Consider the following 23595-nt stretch of genomic DNA (forward strand, 5'->3'; position numbering starts at 1 on the left):
GTTCAGTTTTTCAAGGCCTATCCACTGTGCCAACTTATAACTAAATCTGAGGGGGGTGCGATGGGGAGGTTCCCTTGTCAGGAATCGATCATGGACTAAATGGTGCTTCCATAAGGCATGCCGTAGACCACATCTAATGCAAAAAGAACTAACCAATTTACTTAAACTGGAGGACGTGTGTAATATTGAAAAACTGACCCTAAATTGTAGGATAGTTACAGTAAGACAATCTTTCTGTTATGCAAATGTTCCCTAGTCCAAGGACAATCCAAAACATTATTCTATCATCAATAGAATGCGAAGTATGAGCCTCTGAAAAATCCCATTTTTATGAGCAGTGTTTTGGACTATATTGGTAATGCATGCTGTCGCATGTGTAATGATTACTTACTCTCTCCTGATTTTGAAATAAGTGTTTCTTGAAGGACAAAATTTGCTTGAAGTCTCGTTGATCTAGTATCACTTACCCCTCAAAATAAGAATAGTCTCTCTCATATAAAGGTAATATCATTAAAATAACTTGGCTGAATAATGTTTAATGTTTTGTGATAGTTTTTTACCCCAGACTGCAATAGTTGTGTTAAAAACTACAATATTTGCACCAGTGTTGTACTAATCAAAACAAGAAAAGCTATTGTCACCTGTGACGACAGGGAAGTAGACATAAAAAATATTGCCTAGGTGGCAGGACCATTCTCTCCTTTAACGAGTGATGATGACCAGGCATTTCGACCATGAGCTGCTTGCACAGCAATGGTAACTCCTCCTTTGTACCGCATCATTTCTGGTCAAATAACTACATATTTAGTAATACCTGTTGACGTCCTACAGTTCTACATATAAACTTTAACTGGTATTTATTACCAGTCTTGTGTGTTATGTCTTGCTTGTTTGATAATATTATGCTGCTATAACAGAAAAGGGACATTAACAGGGTGAAAGTGAAAGTTTCACCACAGTTTGTGATGTTGCTGTAGAAGCCAAGAATGCCCAATATCAGACTTAGCCATTTGACAACTGTAACTTAAGCACAGGAATGCTGTACCACTATTACAGCTCCACATTTCATTCCTATTTGTGCCAGAAATATCCTTGTCCACCTCAGTTCCAATCCTACTCCCAATCCTGCACTCCATGGGTCGTTACCTTGCAGTCGGCCCTGGTGCAAAGCCTGTCCCATACACCATCCACCACCTACTACCGCAGTCCAGTCTAAGGCATTTCCTACTCACTAAAAGTCAGGACCATGTGTGAAAGCAACCATTTTAAATACCAGCTGTGCTGCAATTACTGTACAGCATTCTGTGTAGGCATGACAAATAACCATCTGTCTAGTCGCATGAGTGTCCACTGCAAAACTGCTGCACACACAAACTTGACCATCCAATTGACGAACAAACTGGACACCACAACACAAACATTTCCCACTGGACAGAGGGAAAAGGAGAGAAGCAAATAGATTCGGTGTATTGGTAGAGGGCTGTGTAGTGCTGGAATGGGAACAGGGAAGGAACTGATGGGTAAGGATGATGAGTAATGAAAGTTGAGGCCAGAAGGGTTACGGGAACGTAGGATACATTGCAGGCAGAGTTCCCACCTGTGCAGTTCAGAAACACTAGTGTTGATGGGAAGGATACAGATTGCACAGGCTGTGAAGCAGTCATTGAAATGAAGAACATCGTGTTAGGTGGCACGCTCAGCAACAGGATGGTCTAGTTGTTTCTTGGCCACAGTTTGTTGGTGGCCATTTGTGCAGACAGACAGCTTGTTGGTTGTCATGTCCATGTAGAATACAGCACAGTAGTTGCAGCTTAGCTTGTAGATCACATGAGTGGTTTCACAGGTAGCCCTGCCTTTGATAGGATAGGTGATGTTTGTGACCGGAATGCAGTAATAGGTGGTGGTGGTGGTGGTGGTGGTGGTGGTGGGAGGATGTATGAGACAAGTCTTGTATCTAGGTCTATTACAGGGATATGAGCCGAGAGGTAATGGATTGGGAGCAGGGGTTGCATGAGGATGGACGAGTATATTGTGTAGGTTCGGTGGACAGTGGAATACACTGTAGGAGTGGTGGGAAGGATAGCAGGTTGGTCATTTCTCATTTCAGGGCATCACAAGAGATAGTCGAAAGCCTGGTGGAGAATGTAATTCAGTTGCACCAGTCCTGAGTGATACTGAGTCATGAGGGGAATGCTCATCTTTGGCTATATGGTGGGACTGTGGGAGATGGTGGGCACAAGAGATCTGTTTTTGTATAAGGTTGGAATGGTAATTATGATCTGTAAAGGCCTCAGTGAGACCATCAGTATATTTGGAGAGGGACCACTCGTCACTACAGATGCAATGACCATGGGTGGCTAGGCTGTATGGAAGGGACTTCTTGGTATGGAATGAGAAGCAGTTGTCGAAGTGACAGTATTGCTGGTGGTTAATAGGTTTGATATGGACAGAGGTACAAGTGTAGCCATTTTTGAGGTGGTGGTCAACATCAAGGAAGATGGCTTGTTGGGTTGCGTAGGAGCAGGTGAAGCAAATGGGGGAGGTGGTGTTGAGGCTCTGGAGGAATGTGTTTAGGATGTCCTCACCCTCTCTCCAGATCACAAAGATGTCAATGAATCTGAACCAGGTGAGGGTTTTGGATTCTTGGTGTTTAGGAAGTATTCATCTAGATGGCCCATGAATGGGTTGACATAGTATGGTGTGCCATTTGGTGCCCTGTACCCCGAATTTGTTTGTAGATAATACCTTCAAAGAAGAAGTAAATGTGGGTGAAAATATAGTTGGTCATTGTGACTAGGAAGGAGTTTGTTGGTTTGATATCCATCGGTCATTGGGAAAGGTAGTGTTAGATAGTGGTAAGGCCATGGGGATTAGGGATGTTAGTGCAAAGGGAGGTGGCATTAATAGTAATGAGCAGGCCATTGTGGTAAAGGAACAGGAACTGTGGGGACTCGGAGGAAGTGGTTGGTATCTTCTATATAAGAGGGTAGGTTGGGGTTTAATAGGCTGTAGGTCTTGGTCTACAAGAGCAGAGATCTTCTCAGTGGTGACACAGAAACTGGCCACAATGGGGCATTCGTGGGTGGTTGGGTTTATGGACTTTAGGAAGCATGTAGAAGGTAGTAGCGCAGGGAGTGGTAGGGATGAGGAGAGCAATGGACTCCAGGGAGAAGTTCTGGGGTGGGCCTAAGGATTTGAGGAGAGACTAGAGATGAAATGGGGTCACTGTGGCAGTGTTTGTGGATGGAATAATCTGACAGCTGGTGGAGTCTTGCCAGGTAATCCTTTTGGTTCAAAACAACAGTGGTGGAGTCATTGTCAGCAGGTAAGATTGTAAAGTCAGGATCAGTTTTTAGGGGGTGGATCGTAGTTTTTTCTGCGGATGTAAGGTTAGTTTGCATGTTGAGAAATTTGGGGAATGAGGGTGAGGCAAGCTTTGAGGTTAAGTAATTCTGGTAAGTTAACAGGGGGTGATTTGGGGGCCGTGGGGGGTGGGTGGAGGAGGGAATTGAGTCAGGCAGTATTCAACATTGGTCTTTGGTTGACTATGGTGGGACCGTAAGAAGGAGAGGAGGTCATACTGAATTTGGGTAAGGACTGTTACTTCTGTGGGGCTAAGGTTTTTGAAGGAAAGGTTCGTGACTGTTTGTCGGTTCTGTTTAGGTTCTGGATTCTATGTGGTTGTGGGAGTGCGTTTTGGAGGGTGGGGTAAATGTAGTACATCTGCAGGACACATTTTGTCAGCTGTGAGGTGACACGGGGGAGGTTAGTAGGTTGTTGTAGAGGTGGTGGACAGTGGAAGTCAAAGTTGGGAGTAGGAAGTGAGCAGGATGGAGAGTTTTTTGAGGTGGCATTGTGCATGTGGTTGTAGCTAATATTACCAGTTGCTTGCACAGATTCCTGCAAGATGCACACGGGTGGAACCCATACTTATATTTGAAAATTTTTTTTTTTTTTTTTTCTTTTTAATCGTGAAGACTTTCTTTTGTAAGTGCGTAATTACTCCAAGAATGTTCTCACATATAACATCAATGAATGAAAGTGTGTAAACTTAACCGATTTTTATGCCCGCAAAATTGTCAGTCATTCATAAGAATTGTAATGACGAAAGTAGCCGTACTTAGACATTTTAGCAGGTATACTTTTGTAATTATCAATATGCACACTCAAGAAGATATCACTTTCTACTCTAATTTTATTATCACATGGCGTTTATAGGAAGTGGGGTGCTTTTGACAACACAGAACTTGATGAGCAGTGTTTTTTCAAGTTTGAAGATGGTCCAGTTTTTGAAAAAAATTAATAACTTCAATAACATCATTTACCATTTTTTTTTCTATTGCTGCTTCTGCACATTGCATGACAATAATACTTTTATTACACCCAAAAATTGATGATTGTGTTTCCTGATTCAAATAAAATGGTACATCATTAACATCAAGCAAGAGAACTGTACTGAGCCTGCCATCAAACCATGTGGAACATCTATCATGATTTTCCCAATGAAGATGATAATGCGTCTCTCTTTGTGTTACTTGAACATTCTAGTATGACAACAATTTCTTTGTATATTCACTGATATTATTGTATAGTAAATAACTGGACATTCTAGTGTAACGTTCTGCACCTTGTTTCAAGAACTGAGTCACGTACCCCATAAACACACAATATCTGTTTCTAGAATACTTTGAGTGAAACAACAAAATGCTTTTGTAAGTTGCAGAAGACCCTAACTGTGACATTCTTTCATTAACATTTTTTATTGTGTGCTCAGTAGATGTCTAAATAACTGCTTCAATGGAGCAATCCTTTTGAACTCCAGACTGTGATTAACGCAGTAGAAATGTTAAATGTTTAACTTCTTGTGTTGTTAGTCCCAAATTCAATAGTAAACAAGTTGCTGTTCTCTTTTGTTCTACTCAAATCAAACATATTTGGTTAGATTGTTCGTAACATATACTCCATGTTATTTATACTGCCCAATCCACTAAAAAAGAAGCAGAAGGTAGTCCAGTGTAACTTCATTTCATATTTGCTCAGTCAAGCTGCTGCTTTATTATTATTATTATTATTATTATTATTATTATTATTATTATTATTGAAGACTATACTTTTTTGAACTGTGTCTGCGTGTATGGCTTATATAGAAAGAACATTTGAAGTTTGGTGTAGAATGTTGTCTTGTTCACTTCTGTTCATTTTGGTGTGGGATAGTGAGCACATGACTTGGTGATGGGGGTGGTGATGATGTGTGAAGGAACGTGAACTGAAACTGTGAAGAAGACAGGAAACAAATGTGCCATGTGATTCACAATTATTACAAATAGAACTGGTCAGCAGATCTGGTTAGCTGCAAGTAAGTCGGAGTTTCCGACTAGTGCTGTGCTGCCCGTTATCTCTGTTACTGCTGTAAGAGGCAGGTAGAAAGTCAAAGGCTGGCCAGAGGAGTGTTAATTTGACCAAAGTAAAGCTAGCCAGTGGATGTGGAGTGACTTACTCGGGCACTCTGCGCAGATCAGTTTAGTACCATTGTAGGAACCTATGAAAACACTAAGGTGGCACTCATTTGATAGAAAATAGCGAATGGACTTTGGTACTTGTCCCTTATTTCACCTCTTTTATGTCAAAGTGAAGATAAGATGTGCGGCGGTTGTACTAAAAAATGGAAAACAAAGATCTTTGTTCCACCCCTGCCTCTTCCTCCTTGTGCAGATAAGATTTTTTTTGTCGCAGTGAGACAGAAAAATGTTTTATTTCAGTGTAACTATCCAGAAGCAGTAGTATTTTCCTTATAGATAGAAAATCTTGTATCTCATAGTTCATTAATTTTATCCTGGTTTCCATATGGTACATGACAGTAATTGGCCTTATGTATAATTTTTACCGGAGCAGTTTCTTTGTCAGCAGTTTGGGAGAACAAACAGTTCCTGCTGAGACCATGATAATACCGTAGCAAATAAGCTACAATAAATTTTTGAAATTGCCCTAAGACTGATTGGCTGAATGTGTGCTTGTAACATACTTCATAGAATTCCATTTTTGTTGTGGATTTGTTGTGTTAATATGTAGTCATCCACTGAAATTTCAGGGAATGAATTATGTCCTGAGCTTCACATGCAGCCCGAAGGTAGAGATTTTCAACTTAGTTCACCAGTAAAGCTGTCGGCTGCATTAAGAGGAGAAACTGGTCTATTTCCAGAGAACAAAGAAAATGCTCTACCAAAGTCCACAAACCAAAAAGAAAATGTTGTAGATCCTGCAAGCACATCTGTAGTAAGTAGAGATTGTAACTATTTTAATTCTGCAAATTGTGTACTGCCTTTTAGACTCGCTCTCAAGTGGGCATGTGCATCTGAAGTACAAAATGTTGTGAGGAATAGTAACAAATTTGAAATTGAAGTAGTGCTATTAGATCTGAAAACAGCATATTTTCATTTTATTGATTTGGTTAAATGGTGCACATTCATTATGTGCAATTGTTGTGTGCACATTGAAGTTTGAAATGGATTTCATTTGCAGAATGAAGACTTTTTTGGGGGACCAATGGGAGAACCCAGAGTATTAGATGATACATGTTGCTCACTGATGTTCTCCAAAACTTTGATATCATCAACACCAAATAGAAAATCAGGAGGTCCTTTGAGTAGTGACAGCAGTGACACCAGGTATATTTGAACACCTTTTACATTGTTTGTGCTGTTAATTTTGTTTGGGGCTTACGCATAGTTGCCAAAATAAAACCATACTGAAAGGTTTAAAAGTTGGATGCAAAATATGTTAGCCTAAGTAAGAAACAGGAAATCTGCCTGTGTGGAATGTACTAGAAACAACTGTTGCTGATGTTTATGCAAGGATTTCGTTGCCTTCTGGAATGCTGAAAACACTTTTGCGGTCAGTTATATTTTGACCACCCTATATATACCAAAAAGCCTTACACAAAAAAAAGTGTCATGAATAGAAGAAAAGGGGAGAATGAATCAGACCTAACAAGCACTTCTGTAAGAGAGTTATCCATTTGTTGTGTCCACATCATTTTCCTTAAGGTATTGTCCCCTCTGCAACTCCACTGTATTAAAGAAGAAAAATGGCTGATTACATCTGGTGCGAAACAAGGGTAGCTCCATTTTATGAACAAAACATAGCTCACACAGAGGCAGATAATCAGTAATCAAAGTCTCACCTTCAGTGGTTTGAAGTCCTCTTGCACTGGACCGGGTAAAACACACATGCATTCTGTCATGCTGCACCCCCCCCCCCCCCCAAAAAAAAAAAAAAAAAAAAATACCACACACACACACACACACACACACACACACACACACACACACACACAAAAAAATATGTGGGGGAGTTTGCCTAACACATAATCAGTTGTCTTTTGCATCTTTCACACTATTATAGTTGCAGTCAGCTCTTATGTTAGTGATAGACAAATTGACGAGTTGAAACGGGATCACTTGGACTATTGGAGGTGATCATTTATTCACCTTAATACATCTCCAGAAGAAAGGTTGTAAGTCTCTCACACTTTAATTTATTTCAACAGCTACCGTATTTACTTTTCAACAGCTACCGTATTTACTCGAATCTAAGCCGCACTCGAATCTAAGCTGCACCTGAAAAATGAGACTCGAAATAAAGGAAAAAAAAAATTCCCGAATCTAAGCCGCACCTGAAATTTGAGACTCGAAATTCAAGGGTAGAGAAAAGTTTTAGGCCGCACCTCCAAATCGAAACAAAGTTGGTCCATTGTAATATGAGACACAATTTAGGTCGAATGAATGACGATACAGCTACAGTAGTTTGGTTCGAGTCGTAAGCTTAGCAGTTAAGCTTTACCATGTATTGCTATGCGTCAGGCGCTCCGTCCGTATTTATACGGGTATCCTTCCTTTTTCACATGCTTCGTCTGGTTTGAATCGATTGCTTATTTTGCTTTGATCTGATAAGTGCCGTTTTCTTTGTTATAGGTGTTTGCGTCACTCTTAAGCTGAAAATGCATTACTGCACTGTGTCATGCATTGTTTGTCGCATTCTGATAGCGCGTGTTTACGGCCTGTCGCGGCTAGCGGCATGGTTTGCTTTTGTGCGCGCTACCGCCGCCTACAATTAAAAAAAAAAAAAAAAAAAAAAAAAAAAGGGAGGAATCGTCTCATTAGCGAAACAATAGCAAGAGACTGCTATTTGTTGTTACTTACACTGCTGCTTTCTTTGATAATGATCAACAAGAATAAAATAATAGACTGCGTATGATAGAACATGTTCTGAACGAGAGTTAGGTGAAAATTTTTCTCCGTTTGAAAATCTTTGCGGCCGCTTCTTTATTACATCAAATTCTGCACAGAAATTAGACATCTTAGATTTAAAAATCTAGTCACTTGCCGTGCTTCATTTCTGACTGCATCACTATTAGGCATAAGAATAATACGAATATAAACATGACACGATACGTATATTCTTCCGCGTTTGCTGTTGTCTCACTCTAGTTTCTTAGTTTATTAGGCAGACAGGGTTTTAATGAGATAGCAGCAAACACGAAAGAATACATGGCAAAATGTTTATATTCGTATTATTATGGTGAAGAGAATACTGTATGTGATTCAAATTTCATCAGGTTCCTATTAGCAACCATCTCTTATCACAGATAGGAAAAAATTCACAATGTAGAGTTGGCCATATTGACGAACATCCCAAACAGTCTTGCCAGTCAGATTTTCGTAGTACAGTGAAATTGTGCTACATTCGAAGATAAACAATACGGAATTTGTATTTACTTCGTTGGATAATGTATGAAAATACAGTGGTCGAAACTTGCGGCGGAGAAGAAAAGCTTGTCTTCCACTTTTTTTTTAATTTATTTACTGACGCAGAGGTTTTGGCGCCAGTATTTATCTTTGTGCCTACAAAGCATGCCTGCGTAGGGCTACATATATTCGACGGCAGAACTTAGTTGTGGCGGCACGTACCAACATTTTTCATAACTTCCCCTTGCTTTGCATTCGATTCTAAGCCGCAGGCGGTTTTTTGGATTACGAAAACCAGAAAAAAAGTGCGGCTTAGATTCGAGTAAATACGGTAACCGGTTTAGGTTTTATGGCTGTCAGGCTTCAGAGGAGAAAAAATAAAATTTGTCACATGTAAGATTTAAAACCTGTTAGACACATTGAACACAAGTAATTAGCTATTTTAAAAACATCAAGGACTGAGATGAACAAAACTGGGTGCTGTTGAAAAGAATTGTGACAGACAGTTAAGCAAATATTTACTGTGCTTAAACAAATATCAGAAAGAGCAGTCAAAAACAAGATACATGTATTTTCCAACTAAGTATCCTAGTAATTTTACTAAAATGAAACTACTCTTTGGAAGAGGGTTCAGGTCTATTGACTCCACAAGTAATCTCTCATCTTGAAAATATTTGGTTTCAATAAAGTGCTTCAATTGACTTTATTTTCTTCCTTATTGAAGAAACCTAACAGAAAAGAAATTATTTTGAGTTTTTGTTTAGCATTCACTTAAAAGTACCTCTTAAGCTGTTCAGGGCTTTTTAGACAGTGTGTATTTTAACCTTCAGTGTTACAGCAAATTCTGACGATATTCAGTTTGTCAACAATGGAATGGGCATGTGTGCAGTAACCTTTAGACCGCTATGACAGGTTCAGCTGGACTCAAGTGAAAACTTTTTAGTTTTTATGAGTAAAATATCTAATTTAGAAATTTTTGTAATGTTTTTCAAATTTAGTCAACTTTATTACCATAAGAGTTCAGTAAAATGTTCAATAAATACAATTGTAAAAAATAAAATACAACTTGGGGTTCAGTCGGACCCATCATAGCAGTTCATGTCTTATAAAATCTTCTGCATCGTGAGAGTTTAATGTTGGCTACTTTTTGGTTTTCAATTATTGTAGCATGCGTTGTTGATTTGACCTTGTATGGAAACAGTGCATTGTAAAATGTAGTTGTGTCAAAATGGAAAGGTAAAACTTTTGATTCAGATAATCATAGGGATTTAGAGAAAGTTAGGCAAATAACAAATGGTAGCAATGATTAAGATGAATGTGAAATGAATGTTGAAAGTTCAGATTCTGAGAATGAGGATGCTTGAGAACAAGAAGAGGAAACTCCAGACATAAAAGACTGTGGAAATGACAGTGAATAAATGACAGAGACAATGAACACAACAGTGTTCATTGCCTCTATGGGAAAACTGCATGGTATTGTTGGTTGACCCACCAAACACAACACGATGGACTGCGCACAGTTTAATTACTATGCCTTCTGGTTTGACCTCTTGATCTTGAGGTATTCAGTTCGTCAGCAAAGCTTTCAGTTATTCATTGATGAACATGTGGTACAAATTATTGCAGATTGCGCTAATAAAAAGTCTCAATTTTTTATGATGAATGGTGTGCAAAATACCTGAATAAAAAATAATAAATATAATAGTGTGCTACAAATGCCTATTTAGGCATTCTCATCACAGTGGGAGCCCTAAAAGCTCAAGGAGAGACTGTAGAATTTCTGTGGACTACAAATCCTCTCTACAAGAGAGACAATTTCCTCGCCCCAGTGTCTAGAATTAGATTTCAACAGTTACCATTTATTTGATTTGATGCTACAAGAAAAAGGGCCAAATGAAAAAGAACTGATAAATAAGCAGTACTTACAGTTATTTTTAAACTTTTTGTTGCCCATTGCAAATCAAACTATAATCCTGAACATGTGACTATATGAACAATTTGTTTCCTTCAGAAGACGCTGTTCATTTAGAGCATATACCATAAATTATTTATTTGTTCTGAATAGAACATAAGATAATTATGTTCAGTTAGTTACAGTTTTCTGCCTGGGGTCCACTTGGGCTCCTATCAGTGGTTTAAGGAGGTACAAAAGCATAGGATAAATAAGTTAAGTCACTGTTGTTTGGAACAATAGGATGTCTATTTCTGAGGAAAGGAGGAGCACAAGTAATTGATTTTTCCTGTAACCAAATCAGTCCATTTCTGCTCTGGACACACGTTTCTTACCTTTAAAATACATATATTTTGAGAGTTCCTCCCCTCCCCTCCCCTCAAGATAAAAGTCTTTTTCCAAGGAGACACACTGTTGAACATACTTGATAGTGATGTAGTTTCGAAGGCTGGAGATTATCTTTCAGTATGCAGCTGTTTATCTTTACTAGAAGACACAATAGCAAATGGTAAGCGGTGCAGTTCTGATTACAAAGGATAAATCAGTTGAATGTAAGACAGAACCCCAACCTCAACTGGAACAGCATTGCAAATGAATACTCAGTTTTTGAATTTTTCCTTCCTCCATCAAATGAAAACATTATACTCACCCATTCTAATGTTGAAGGAACACATTTAGTTGGAGACAAGTGGAAAAAAAATTAATGTACTTGAGCTACTTGCTTACGTAGGTCTGTTGTTGTTAGCAAGAGTTTTATATATGTCGCATAATGAGTGTGCTGAAAGTTTATACGATGTATACAAATGACACCCAATTTTCAGAACTGCAATGTCACAAGAAACATTCAAAAAGATATCAAGGGTTATTTGATTTTATGACTGTGGGACAAGACTACAAAAAGGAGAACAAGACAAGTTGCACCTCTAAGGGATTTTTGGGAGAAATGGGTAGATGTATTACCTACATTATGTATTCCCAGTATGTTTATTACTGTACATGAGTAACTTGTTGCATTCGGGGGAAACTGCTCTTTCTGCCCATATATGCCTAGTAAACCAGCAATGTATGGCTCACATTTTGGGTACTTTGTGACAGTGAAACAAGTAATGTATGGAATATTCAGCCTTATTCAGGAAACAACAAGGCAGCACCCATGAAAAGAACCAAGGGGTAGGTTGCAACTGTTGTGTATTATGACTTGACTGGGGAGAATATTATCTGTGACAACTTTTTCACCCTCTGCACACCAGGATAAATGCTGATGAAGAGACAGATCACAGTTTGGACCTGCTTGAAAAAAACAGGCATTCTATCCCACCAAAACTATTGCAGACAAGGACTCCTATTTAAACATAACATTTGCTTTCACAAAGGACAGAACACTCTGCATCACAGTGCAAGTTATTGATGGCACCAGAAGGAAGTAGAAGGAAGCCTCAAACAGCTGTGGAAATACTAGTCAAGATGATGATGATGATGATGATGAATTGTACAGTAAAGAGACAGACACAGAGAGTATATTGTTATGTTCTCAGATACCATGCACATATCTGCATGTAACTGTTAGGTGCTATGCAAGGCAACTTACCTCCAAAGTGAAAGCAAACACCCAACAATAAAGAAAACTATTCCTAGAAACTCTTGGTGAGCAGCTAATTGATACGGAAAGGAGGAAACGAGTACATATTACTAGAGGAGATGACAACATTGGAAGAAAATGATCCTTGGAGTGAAAAGTAAGGCAGATGTCATCTATGTGGAGAAACTGAAAAAAAAGTGTAAAAAGTTCACTTGCAAGTCACATCGTACATACATATGTGAAAACAGTTAGTAAAAGTTAAGCATAGAGTAGTAAAATCAACAGACACACAATTTTAATATTAGATTGTTTTATTGTTTTTTATATTCTTTTATTTAATTTAATGATTAATGCAGTAAACCATGTAAACTATAACTTTGATGTCGATACACAAATGTGTTAGACTATATGTACCCAAAACAAACATAAAAATTGGATCTTTTTTTTTACCCATACATCTTCAGAGCATGTGCAAAATAAACACTGTAATTGAGTTAACCGTAAGAAAATATTGAGCAATGGTAAATTTCTAAACATAATGGAGTAGTGTGGTTTAATTACATGGAAAAAGAAGCTAACTTAGAAGTAGTAGCAATAATCTAAAATGTCCCTGAAGTACAAAATGTTATAAATAAAATGTGTACAGAAGGAACGTATATAAGCTCAGGAAGTGGCTATCAAAGATGGTCAGCAAATGCACATTTTATTATTTGTCATAAATGTGCGAAAATATTTGTGCCAGCTGCAATATATAAAATTCTTGCAATATTATTAACAAAACAGAAAAAAATTAATCTTATTGTGCTGGAAGAAACTACTGGCCACCAAAATTGCTACACCACGAAGATGACGTGCTACAGACGCAAAATTTGGCGACACACAACGTGCTACCATGAGGAAAGTTTCCAATCGATTTCTCATACACAAACAGCAGTTGACAGGTGTTGCCTGGTGAAACTTTTTTGTGATGCCTCGTGTAAGGAGGAGAAATGCTTACCATCACGTTTCCAACTTTGATAAAGGTCTGATTACAGCCTATCGCGATTGTGGTTTATTGTATCATGACATTGCTGCTCGCGTTGGTCGAGATCCAGTGACTGTTAGCAGAATATGGAATCGGTGGGTTCAGGAGGGTAATACGGAACGCCGTGCTGGATCCCAACGGCCTCGTATCACTAGCAGGCAAGATGACAGGCATCTTATCCGCATAGCTGTAACGGATCCTGCAGCCATGTCTCGATTCCTGAGTTAACAGATGGGGACGTTTGCAAGACAAGAACCATCTGCACCAACAATTTGACGACATTTGCAGCAGCATGGACTAACGACGTTTGCAGCAGCATGGACTATCAGCTCGGAGACCATGGCTGCGGTTACCCTTGACGCTGCATGACTTGTTACGACCTATGGCTCTACCCGTCATTCAAAACCCTGCGAAACCCTACATTTCAGCAGGATAATGCACGACCGCATGTTGCAAGTCCTGTACGGGCCTTTCTGGATACAGAAAATGTTAGACTGCTGCCCTGGCCAGCACATTCTCCAGATCTCTCACCAATTGAAAACGTCTGGTCAATGGTGGACAAGCAACTGGCTCGTCACAATACGCCCGTCACTACTCTTGATGAACTGTGGTATGGTGTTGAAGCTGCATGGACAGCTGTACCTGTACACACCATCCAAGCTCTGACTCAATACCCAGACGTATCAAGGCCATTATTATGGCCAAATGTGGTTGTTCTGGGTACTGATTTCTCAGGATCTATGCACCCAAATTGCGTGAAAATATAATCACATGTCAGTTCTAGTATATTATATTTGTTCAATGAATATCCGTTCATCATCTGCAGTTCTTCTTGGTGTAGCAATTTTAATGGGCAGTAGAGAGGGAGAGAGAGAGAGAGAGAGAGAGAGTGAGTGAGTGTGTGTGTGTGTGTGTGTGTGTGTGTGTGTGTGTGTGTGTGTGTGTGTGTGTCTATATATTTAAATATTTGCTGTATTGGAGTACATTTTGGTGATGTCTAGTTACAGTATGGTTCCCTTCATTGGCCTCTGTCCTTATTTTGTGAACTGTTGTAGAGGCAATGACATGTACATAGCCCACTAATATCAACACAAGCTGGTGCTTCATAGCACTGTGCAAACTGATGGACTGTCTGCAGCACTGCTCATTTTTCTTGCTACCACATTCGGAGCACACTGAATGCTGATGATACAGAAATTTACCATTGCACAATGTTTTCTTGCATTTAAGATTGCTTTAATCGAATGATTTGTCCTAAGTAGCAAATGGATCTAATTTTTTTGCTGCACTTCGTGGCATTTTCTTGCTTTTTAAAAATATTTGCTTGTAAAACGTATGGCACCATTCATTCCACCAGAACCACTGGCACAAAAAATTGTATCTTTTATCCATTATTTAAGTATTATGTATCTAGTTAATCAACAAAAGTTGTGACTGTGCTGTCCATGTGTTGCAGCTGTTTTTGCTTACTTGTTTTCCATTCATATGTTATGGTTTCATGTTTCCCAAATTCTGTTTTTATTTCCCTCTTGCAGTGCTGATGATGGATGTAAAGCACATTCAGAAAAAATAACTGAAAGTATGACAAAGACTCTGAATTATTTGGTTTATTTAAAGTTGTTTGTGTTTTGTTGTTTAAAAGATATTTTATTTATTTTGTTCAAGTTCCAGTGTCTTGTAAGAAGCTGAGAGAGAGAGGGGGGGGGGGGGGTAGTTGGAAATTTCTTATTTGTTTTCACATATCAGAAATAATTCATAGAATTCTTTGTTGAAGTGAATGCTTCCAGTTTACACAATTAACAAATACAAGCAGTGGATACGTGACACATGCCATTACACCAGTTCTGTTTTTTTTATTCATAATATCTAAATGATGATACCAAAATCTAACTCACAAATGTGTGAGAATTTTTGTGAAAGTTGGAATATATGTGACATTCTTGCATTCTTCCTAACTAGAAGCCAAAGCTTTTAATATCAGTGTTCAAATAATAGCAAGAAGTACATATTAAATATACCTCCAGCATCAGAAGTTAAGTTTCAAGTGACTACTTTCATAATACTGTTGTCATTATACTCTGTTGATAGGCAATTGTGCAGATCATACAAGTTATTTCCCATCATAGAAATTTTAAGGTTTTGTGGAGGAGGACAGAGTAGGAGGAATTATGCAGAAAATTAATGTGCAAACATTTACAGGGGCTGTACTACATCATGTGAGACCATTCTGGTCAAGTTGGTGCAGAGGTTGACACCATACTAAGATACAAGAAAAAAGGACTTCCATCCTTGTTGATCCATCCAGTTTCAGGCTTCCTTGAAGGATTTAGGGTGAATGATTGGAGTGTTGTATCAGAGCCATGGTTGACATGTTACTTTTCCTTCTCTAACTGCAGAACTGTTCTGTCTTTATCTGCATTCTTCTCTTTCCTGCGAATAAATGCCTGAATTAACTCACTCTTTATCACTCACAAGGGCACTAGTGAGCATGTTGTCTCATTTATTATGTTTAATTTCAAGCTATTCAGTAGGACATTTACGGTTTCGGTATTTTGGCAGTTGTTAAGTTTGTTGTTGTTTTTTAGACTATGTGATAACTGTTGAGAATAATAATGTTCACTTTTCAAATTTATCGCACAAATTACTTCAGTTGCTGTTACTTTATATTGACATTTTTTACAGTCCTCCCGATAGTCAAGAATTTAAAATACCAGGAAGATGCACACCTTTACAAGCTGAGAGATTTCCTATTATGCCACGGCCAGACGCTTTAAGTGTAATTATGGAAAGTTCAAAAGAGAACAAGTCACAAAGTTCATCGGGAAATAATTCTGGCGGGAGAGCAACACATCACACTGCATTCAGTTTAGTGTCACCTCAAACAGAAAATACACATTCTGCACTGGACATGCAGCCACCAAGTGAAGCACATGCTGTAGTAATGGCGAGATCACTACCACCACATGATGAAGGCGATTCTTCCATATAAAGCTGTCTGCACTTGAATATTCCTGAAAGGTGACTATATGTTGTTTGAATGCTGATGACTGTTGTATTTGTGGAACAGAACTAACAATTTTGAATTATGATTCCAAAGAGAGAAGCTGAACACAGCACTGTTACAATATAGGACTGAAATAAAAGGGATAAAACAAAGCTTCTGAGCTGCCTGTAAATGCCAGATGCTTTTGCAATTAGTACTGCTCCAGTTATTTAACACACAACATATTTGGCTTGCATTAATTATTGAATTTTATAAAATTCATTATATCAATGTATTTTAATAGGTGCTCTTGCAAACCTGTCTTTATTTGCATTGCTTCACTAATTACAGTGCTTCATTAGTTTAACTGTGTCAGTAATAACATCATTTATTGCATATTAACAGTTTGAATTAACCTTACCTGTTGCAAGAGTTTAAGCCCTTTGACTTTTTAAAGCTGTATACATGGTTTGTTATCTATAATGAAATCTGGTACTCTGCTTATCGCTATTACATACAATATGAAATACTTAAATAAAATTTAAAATACTGTGTGTTCTTGCTATTCTAATCATTCCCATATTGACCTTATTGAATATTTATATTAAAATACTTGACACCTGCACACCATAACAGATGAAGCTTCTTCCTTTCAGTAGAATTCCTGTTTTCCAAATTACAGGCAAGGAAAATGACAAGCTCAGATGCATTTAAAGTAAAGAATTCTCCTTCCTTGTTCCATGTACAACAAAACTCTCGTGCGCTTGGATGTGCAGCAATTAAAGAAACAAACGATGGCAGACATTTATTGTTCTGAGCTATGGTAGTGACAGTCTTCACTTCGTGTTTGTAGTTGTGCATCGAAGGGATCCTTTTGACCAAAACCTCTGCCTAATAAACTTGATGACAAGAGAGTCAGTACATTTCATCAAGTTGGGTCCTTTGTCAACTGCATTGTGTGATAAGTCAAAAGTAAAAGATAACAGAAATTTACAGCTCAAATCATACAGTAATTGGCCTTAGATAAAATAAAAAAAATTACATAATACATAGTTGTATTTCTAATTTAATGTTTTCAGCATGCCTCCCCCTTTTGTCTTTTATGCCATACACACATTAACACAGTTACAAAGACAGCATCAGCGAAGATTTATAAATACATAAATGCAGACTATGTTCAAGCAGGAATGGCAATCACTTCTCTCTTTCAGAATAGTAAGCATGTTTGGTCACATTTAAGAATTCCATTTTTAGAAGGTGGGAAAATTTGTAGCTTAAAAATACTTTATTTAAAACTGGGCAGTTTGGAGTTGTTATGCTATCTGGTAATTTTTTATAAACTTTGCTACTTTTGTAACTGTCAGGTTTTAGAAACTTCTTTGACATTAATTCTAATTGTAGAGTTGCTACTTAATCAGTCTTTCACAACTGATTCAGTCATACCAAGACAATTTAATCTTCATTCATTGTACTTACCCATACCACTAGCAACATGATTTGATGTCAGTAACAGTTAAATCTCGGAGGTAAAGTATCTGCCTAATGCATCTGTTACGAAATGCTGTAGATCGTCACAAACAAGTGTGGATAAACGTAACTCTTTGTTACAGACTACTTACCATCAATGTCATTAAAATACCAAAATGCATTCCAGTGGGAGGTCCTTGTAGCATTTTGAAGGCATACTTATTCCACTTGACTATGGATTAAAGTAAATGCTGGTATCAGTGTCACATGATTTTAGTTCATGTATGGCATTCTTCACACTAGACAGAAAATTTAAAGTTTCTGTTTGAAATAATTTAGATTACAAGTGCATAAAGTAACATGCCTGAAATTTCAATTTATAATCCAAAACACAAATTTTGAAAGATGATCTGTGTTTATTAGTAATTATCAACTCATGAGGGCACTTCCACAGAATGTTGTTTGATTTTGTTTTTTGTATTCGGTAAAATACGATTCATATAAATTATACTCATTTATAAGAATATTACGAATAGGATAGAGTGCTACTCACCATGTAGAGGAGATGTTGAGTCGCGGGCAGGCATAACAAATAGATTGTTACAGACCTTGGCTTTTGGCCAAAGGGTATTCTTGTAAAGTAGAAAAAAAAACACACACACACACACACACACACACACACACACACACACACACACACACACACACACTATATATATATATGTAACAACTGGAAACACTGAGGTGTATTTCACATTTTTTGGAATGAGTTTTCTGCTTCCAGCTCACTTTTAAAAATTTATGTACAAACTGTCTTTTTGTGCATAACACTTTGCAAGTTTGTTTCATCACCCAGACCACCTTATCATAAGCAGATACATATCAAAATACATGTGTTAGGGTGAATATTAACACTAAATATTCAGTGCACTGTGGAATGTATAGGCCAGATGGAAACAGTTGTGGTGCACATTTTCCCACTAACTGGCTTCATATGTGAACTACACCATGGTGTATGCGCATAATTTGTTTGCCAATACCTTTTCAATTTTTTAAAAATCTGGCTTCAGTTTCATGTGACAGTTTAATATGCCTGGAAGCTCTGCTGCAGTGTGTCTTTCATCTTAGAATGTATATTTTGCTTTTTAAAAATGTTGCCTTACAAAAACATGAAATGATGTGCATGAAAAATTCTGTGTTTTGAATTATGTTAATAAATAATATCACAGTAAATAACTCTGAAAACAGTTATGCATTTAATCGGAATATTTGAAACAGTGTTAGTGTATCTTGTGTACTCAAATTAATTGAATTTAACAGAGATATGTTGTTTCTAGATGCAGAACACAGTGACCACGCTCTATAAAAATCATGAAAATTTACAGCCTGTGGTCAGGATTGCTTTTTAGCTCAAACTGTTGAATAAGTGTTATGCTGAAAAAGTTCTCTCAATCTGTATATTATTTATAAGAGAAATTTGTCTATTTTTATTATATTATTTATTGTATGTGTATATTAAACTTGTATGTAAAGGAATAATGTGAAATAAATTTTGTACTATACCTGTGTGATTTATTTGGAAGTAGAAATGCATACCTCTCTGTTAAAGATCTGTGCATTATCAAAGAATGATCTGTTACTGTTTGTGACTATAATAGTTTGTTGGTCTCTCAGTACTAAAGCAGTATGTCCTCTGGCTATGATCTCGGAAAACATGACCATTAATTCCACAATATGGGCTACAATGCAAGCCCTCAACCTAGACGTAGTAACTCCTTAGTTACATTGCAAATATGCGAAATAATTGTAGGAAAGTTAAAATTCACTGTTGAATATGTCATAAATAGATACTGATAAAAATGCTTGCATCAGCAGTAAAGTCAAGTTAATAAATTTTGTCAGTCAGCTGTCAAAGCTTGGCTGTGTTGTTAACACAAAACCAAATCGCTCACATTTTCTGTACAGCAACAAATAATGACGACTCAGTTTCTCTCATTTGGCATTAGCTTCACTCTTTCAGTATTATTGTGCTATAGTTCTGATTTGTGCATGCCACAGTGGAGCACAGTGTGTCTATAATATGTTAAGGCCAAGGTGGTCTTCACAAGGACTTTGTAATAAATTTAAATTAACTGAATTGTTTTAATCAGATCTTATTGTTTTACTTACAGGGAAGCAACTTAAATAAATGTTTTAAATAGGTATAACGTAAGATACACACTGAAAAATACTGTGCTCTCAAAACACTGCAAGTTCAGCTTTCTCTTAAATTTCCATCAGAAGACTTCTAGCACTACTTCTGCTGTAAATTGGCTGTTGTTGTTGATGTGCAGCAAAGCTAAGCCATTTCTTTCTGCTATACTACTGAACAAGGTGGCACAGAGGTTAGCACACTGGACTTTCATTCAGGAGCATGGTGGTTCAAACCTGTGTCTGGCCATCCTGATTTAGGCTTTTCATGATTTCCCTAAATGGCATTCAGGCAAATGCCATGATGGTTGCTGCGAAAGAACATGGCCAACTTCCTTCCTCATCCTTCCCTCCTCCGATGGGACTGATGACTGATAACCTCACTGTTTGATCCCCTCCCCCAAATCAACCAACCAGTCCTCTGTGCTAATAGTCAGGGGCAGAATCGATAGGAGCTGAAGGAGGCTGTGATGATTGGAACACAAGATGAACTTCTATGGCCTTCTGCTGGTGAGGCTGCCTTGTGGTCTTCCCCCCCCCCCCCCCCCCCCCCTCCCAACTGATTCCAGGTCATCAGTTCCCCTTCCAGATCTGTGAAACATGGCAAATCATTTTTGTAGTTTCAGTGCTCTTAAACACTTCACCAGTGAACCCATCAAACATGTATTTCAGTATTAGCTTCTTTAAATGACAAAGGCTTCAAAATGTGCTTTGGGGAATCTATAGACCAGTTCATTACACAGAAAATCTAGAAAAGGAATCCAGATTGCTACTCTAAATATTCCTTGTTTGACTCAGCTGGGGCATTCGTTCGATTCTTCTGTAGGTCAGTTGTTCTAAGAGTTTTTATCTTAGTGCCAACTTTTTCAGCAAGTTGTTCTGCTGCAGTAAAGAGAGGATGGAAGCGTAAAAGATTGTCCTGACGAAGTTCTTTCGAGCTGCCACATGCTACTTCCATGAGTTGTATTGCTTATATTATCCCAAGCATTTTGGCAAATAGACATAAACTTATAATAGATTTTGATGACTGCACAGCATGAACTAATGAAAATGCAGCCATTGCAGTACTGCTTCCACCGCTAATGTTACATAGTTTCTGCAGTGCAATAGTTGGCTGGGGATGGTGTCTTGAAAATGCAGGACAGCATCATGCCTCTCTACCCGATGTGTTTCACACAGTTTCTTTATTGTGAGAATCTTTTCTGCTGGTAGAGATGACTGTATTTCTCTCTGTAGCAAGTGTAATTGCTGAGCAGATTGCTTGAACTTCTTGAAATTTACCACTCATAATCATTCCCCCATTATAGGATTCTCCTCGTCAATAATTTACAAATAGCCGTTTGCTTTAATCTTCCACAGGATACTGTTTGATAAGTTTTCACCTGTCACATCAGTAACAGCAATGAATTTTAGAAACAACACTATTGTCAACCTCAAAGAAACATATGCAGAGCAATAATTGTTCGGAGGTGCTTGTATCAGCTGTCTCATCTGCTATTATGGTGAAAAATTTGGATTTCTTTATGGTATCAAACATTTCCAGTAATAACACCAGCACAGCAATCTAAGAAATCATTTTGTGTTGTCTTACGATATAACTGGCATTTTCTGAGATTGACTGCTTGTGGTGTATTAACAGACTGAAGTGCCAAAGAAACTGGTATAGGCATGCGTATGCAATTAGATATATGTTAACAAGCATAATGCGGCACTGTGGTCGGCACTTTCTATATAAAACAGGTGTCTGGCACAGTTGATAGATTGGTTACTGCTGCTACAATGGCAGGTTATCAAGAGTGAGTTTGAATGTGGTGTTATAGTCGGCGCATGGGGGGATGGGCCACATCATCTCCAAGGTAACAATGATGTGGGAATTTTCCTGTGTGACCAGTTCACGAGTGTACCGTGAATATCAGGATTCTGGTAAAACATCAAATTTGACATTGCTGCGGCCGGAAAAAAGATCCTGCAAGAATGGGACCAATGACGACTGAAGAGAATCATTTAACATGATAAGAATGTAACCCTTATCCAAATTGCTGCTTATTTCAATTCTGGGCCATCAACAAGTGTGTAACTTGTGAACCATTCAATGAGGCATTGTCGATATGGGGTTTCAGAGTCAAAGGCTCACTCGAGTACCCTTGATGACTGCATAACACAAAGCTTTATACCTCACGTGGGCCCGGCAACTCCGACATTGGACTGTTGATGACTGGAAATGTGTTGCCCGTCGAGATGAGTCCTGCTTCATATTGTATCGAGCGGATGGGTGTGTGCGAGTATGGAGACAACCTCTTGAATCCATGGACCCTGCATGTCAGCAGGGGACTCTTCAAGCTGTTGGAGGCTCTGTAATGGTGTGGGGCATGTGCAGTTGGAGTAATTTGGGACTCCTGATAAGTCTCTGACAGGTGACACATACATAAGCATCCTGTCTGATCACCTGCATCCATTCATGTCCGTTGTGCCTTCTGATGGACTTCGGCAATTCCAGCAGGACAATGCGACACCCCACACATCAACTAACACCGTTTTGAGTTTGAACACTTCTGCTGGCCACCAAACTCCCCAGACATGAACATTATTGCATTTCTGGGGTGCCTTGCAACATGCTGTTAAGAGGAGATCTCCACCCCCTCCTACTCTTGCAGATTTATGGACAGCCCTGCAGAATTCCCTCCAGCACTACTGCAGACATTAGTAGAGTCCGTGCCATGCCGTTTTGCGGCACTTCTGTGTGCTCGTGGGGGCCCTACACAATATTTGGCAGGTGTACCAGTTTCTTTTGCTCTTCAGTGTATTTCATCACTTCAGTCAGTTCAAAATTATAGTAAAGCATCAAAGTTTCCCCATGAAGTAAATGATTCACTGTCCATCTTCTGATGACTTCACTGAGCAATAATCAATCATCTCTATGCACCTGCAAGGGTATATTCTGGGCTCCAAATAGCATTATTGTCTTTATAATTGGGATTACTCTTTTTCCATTTTTGCCTGCTCTTTTCTAACCTCATCCATTCTTGTTAAACCATCCATTGACCTCCATTCAATCACATACTGAAAGTTCTGCCAGGCAACCAAATTTCTCTGACTGTGACTGTGTATAATTTCACTTGTTTACTTATACATTTTCATTGGTTCATTCACTAGTCTTCCGACTTTTACATCATTGTTGCCTCCTCCAACACTACATAGAAAACACGAGTTTTACCAAACCTGCCACCTAGAGGAATCCTTCCTAACCACGCAGAATCCCAAACCCATCACCTGGTTCAAATTCCTTGATGACATCTTTGATCTGGATTGAGAGTGAGGACACCCTATCCATAGTCTTCCAGAACCTCAACCCCTCCCCCATTTGCTTCATCTGGTTGACTTCAAGCCAACAAGACACATTCCTCTCTGTTGACACCTCCACCTCAAAGATGGCTACATCAGTACCTCTGTCCGTATCAAACATACCAACCACCAGCAATACCTCCACTTCGACGGCTGCTCCATTCCATACCACGAAATCCCTTCCATACCGTGTCGCATCTGTAGTGATGAGCAGTCCCTCTCGGAATATACCGAGGGTCTCACTGAAGCCTTCACTGATTGTAACTATCCTCCCAGCCTTGTACAAAAACAAATCTGCCGCACCTTATCTCTCCA

The 23595-nt window shown here is 38.5% G+C and overlaps 1 protein-coding gene across 2 annotated transcripts in view; it reads left to right on the plus strand.

Annotated features, from left to right (window-relative positions):
* LOC126191041 (uncharacterized) overlaps nt 1-19310 on the plus strand; it is a 161419-nt gene extending 142109 nt beyond the window's left edge. Inside the window, exons 10-13 of one of the 2 annotated variants that reach the window (XM_049931751.1) lie at nt 6089-6273; nt 6520-6665; nt 15981-16316; nt 19086-19310. In XM_049931751.1, coding sequence (XP_049787708.1) covers nt 6089-6273; nt 6520-6665; nt 15981-16287 — 638 coding nt within the window. In that variant the 3' untranslated portion in view covers nt 16288-16316; nt 19086-19310. The remainder of the gene's footprint in view (nt 1-6088; nt 6274-6519; nt 6666-15980; nt 16317-19085) is intronic. The other variant, XM_049931752.1, reaches the window with a different exon arrangement.
* Nucleotides 19311-23595: the final 4285 nt, after the last annotated feature.

This window comes from Schistocerca cancellata, chromosome 6 (genome assembly GCF_023864275.1).
Source record: "Schistocerca cancellata isolate TAMUIC-IGC-003103 chromosome 6, iqSchCanc2.1, whole genome shotgun sequence".
Taxonomy (NCBI): Eukaryota; Metazoa; Arthropoda; class Insecta; order Orthoptera; family Acrididae; genus Schistocerca; species Schistocerca cancellata.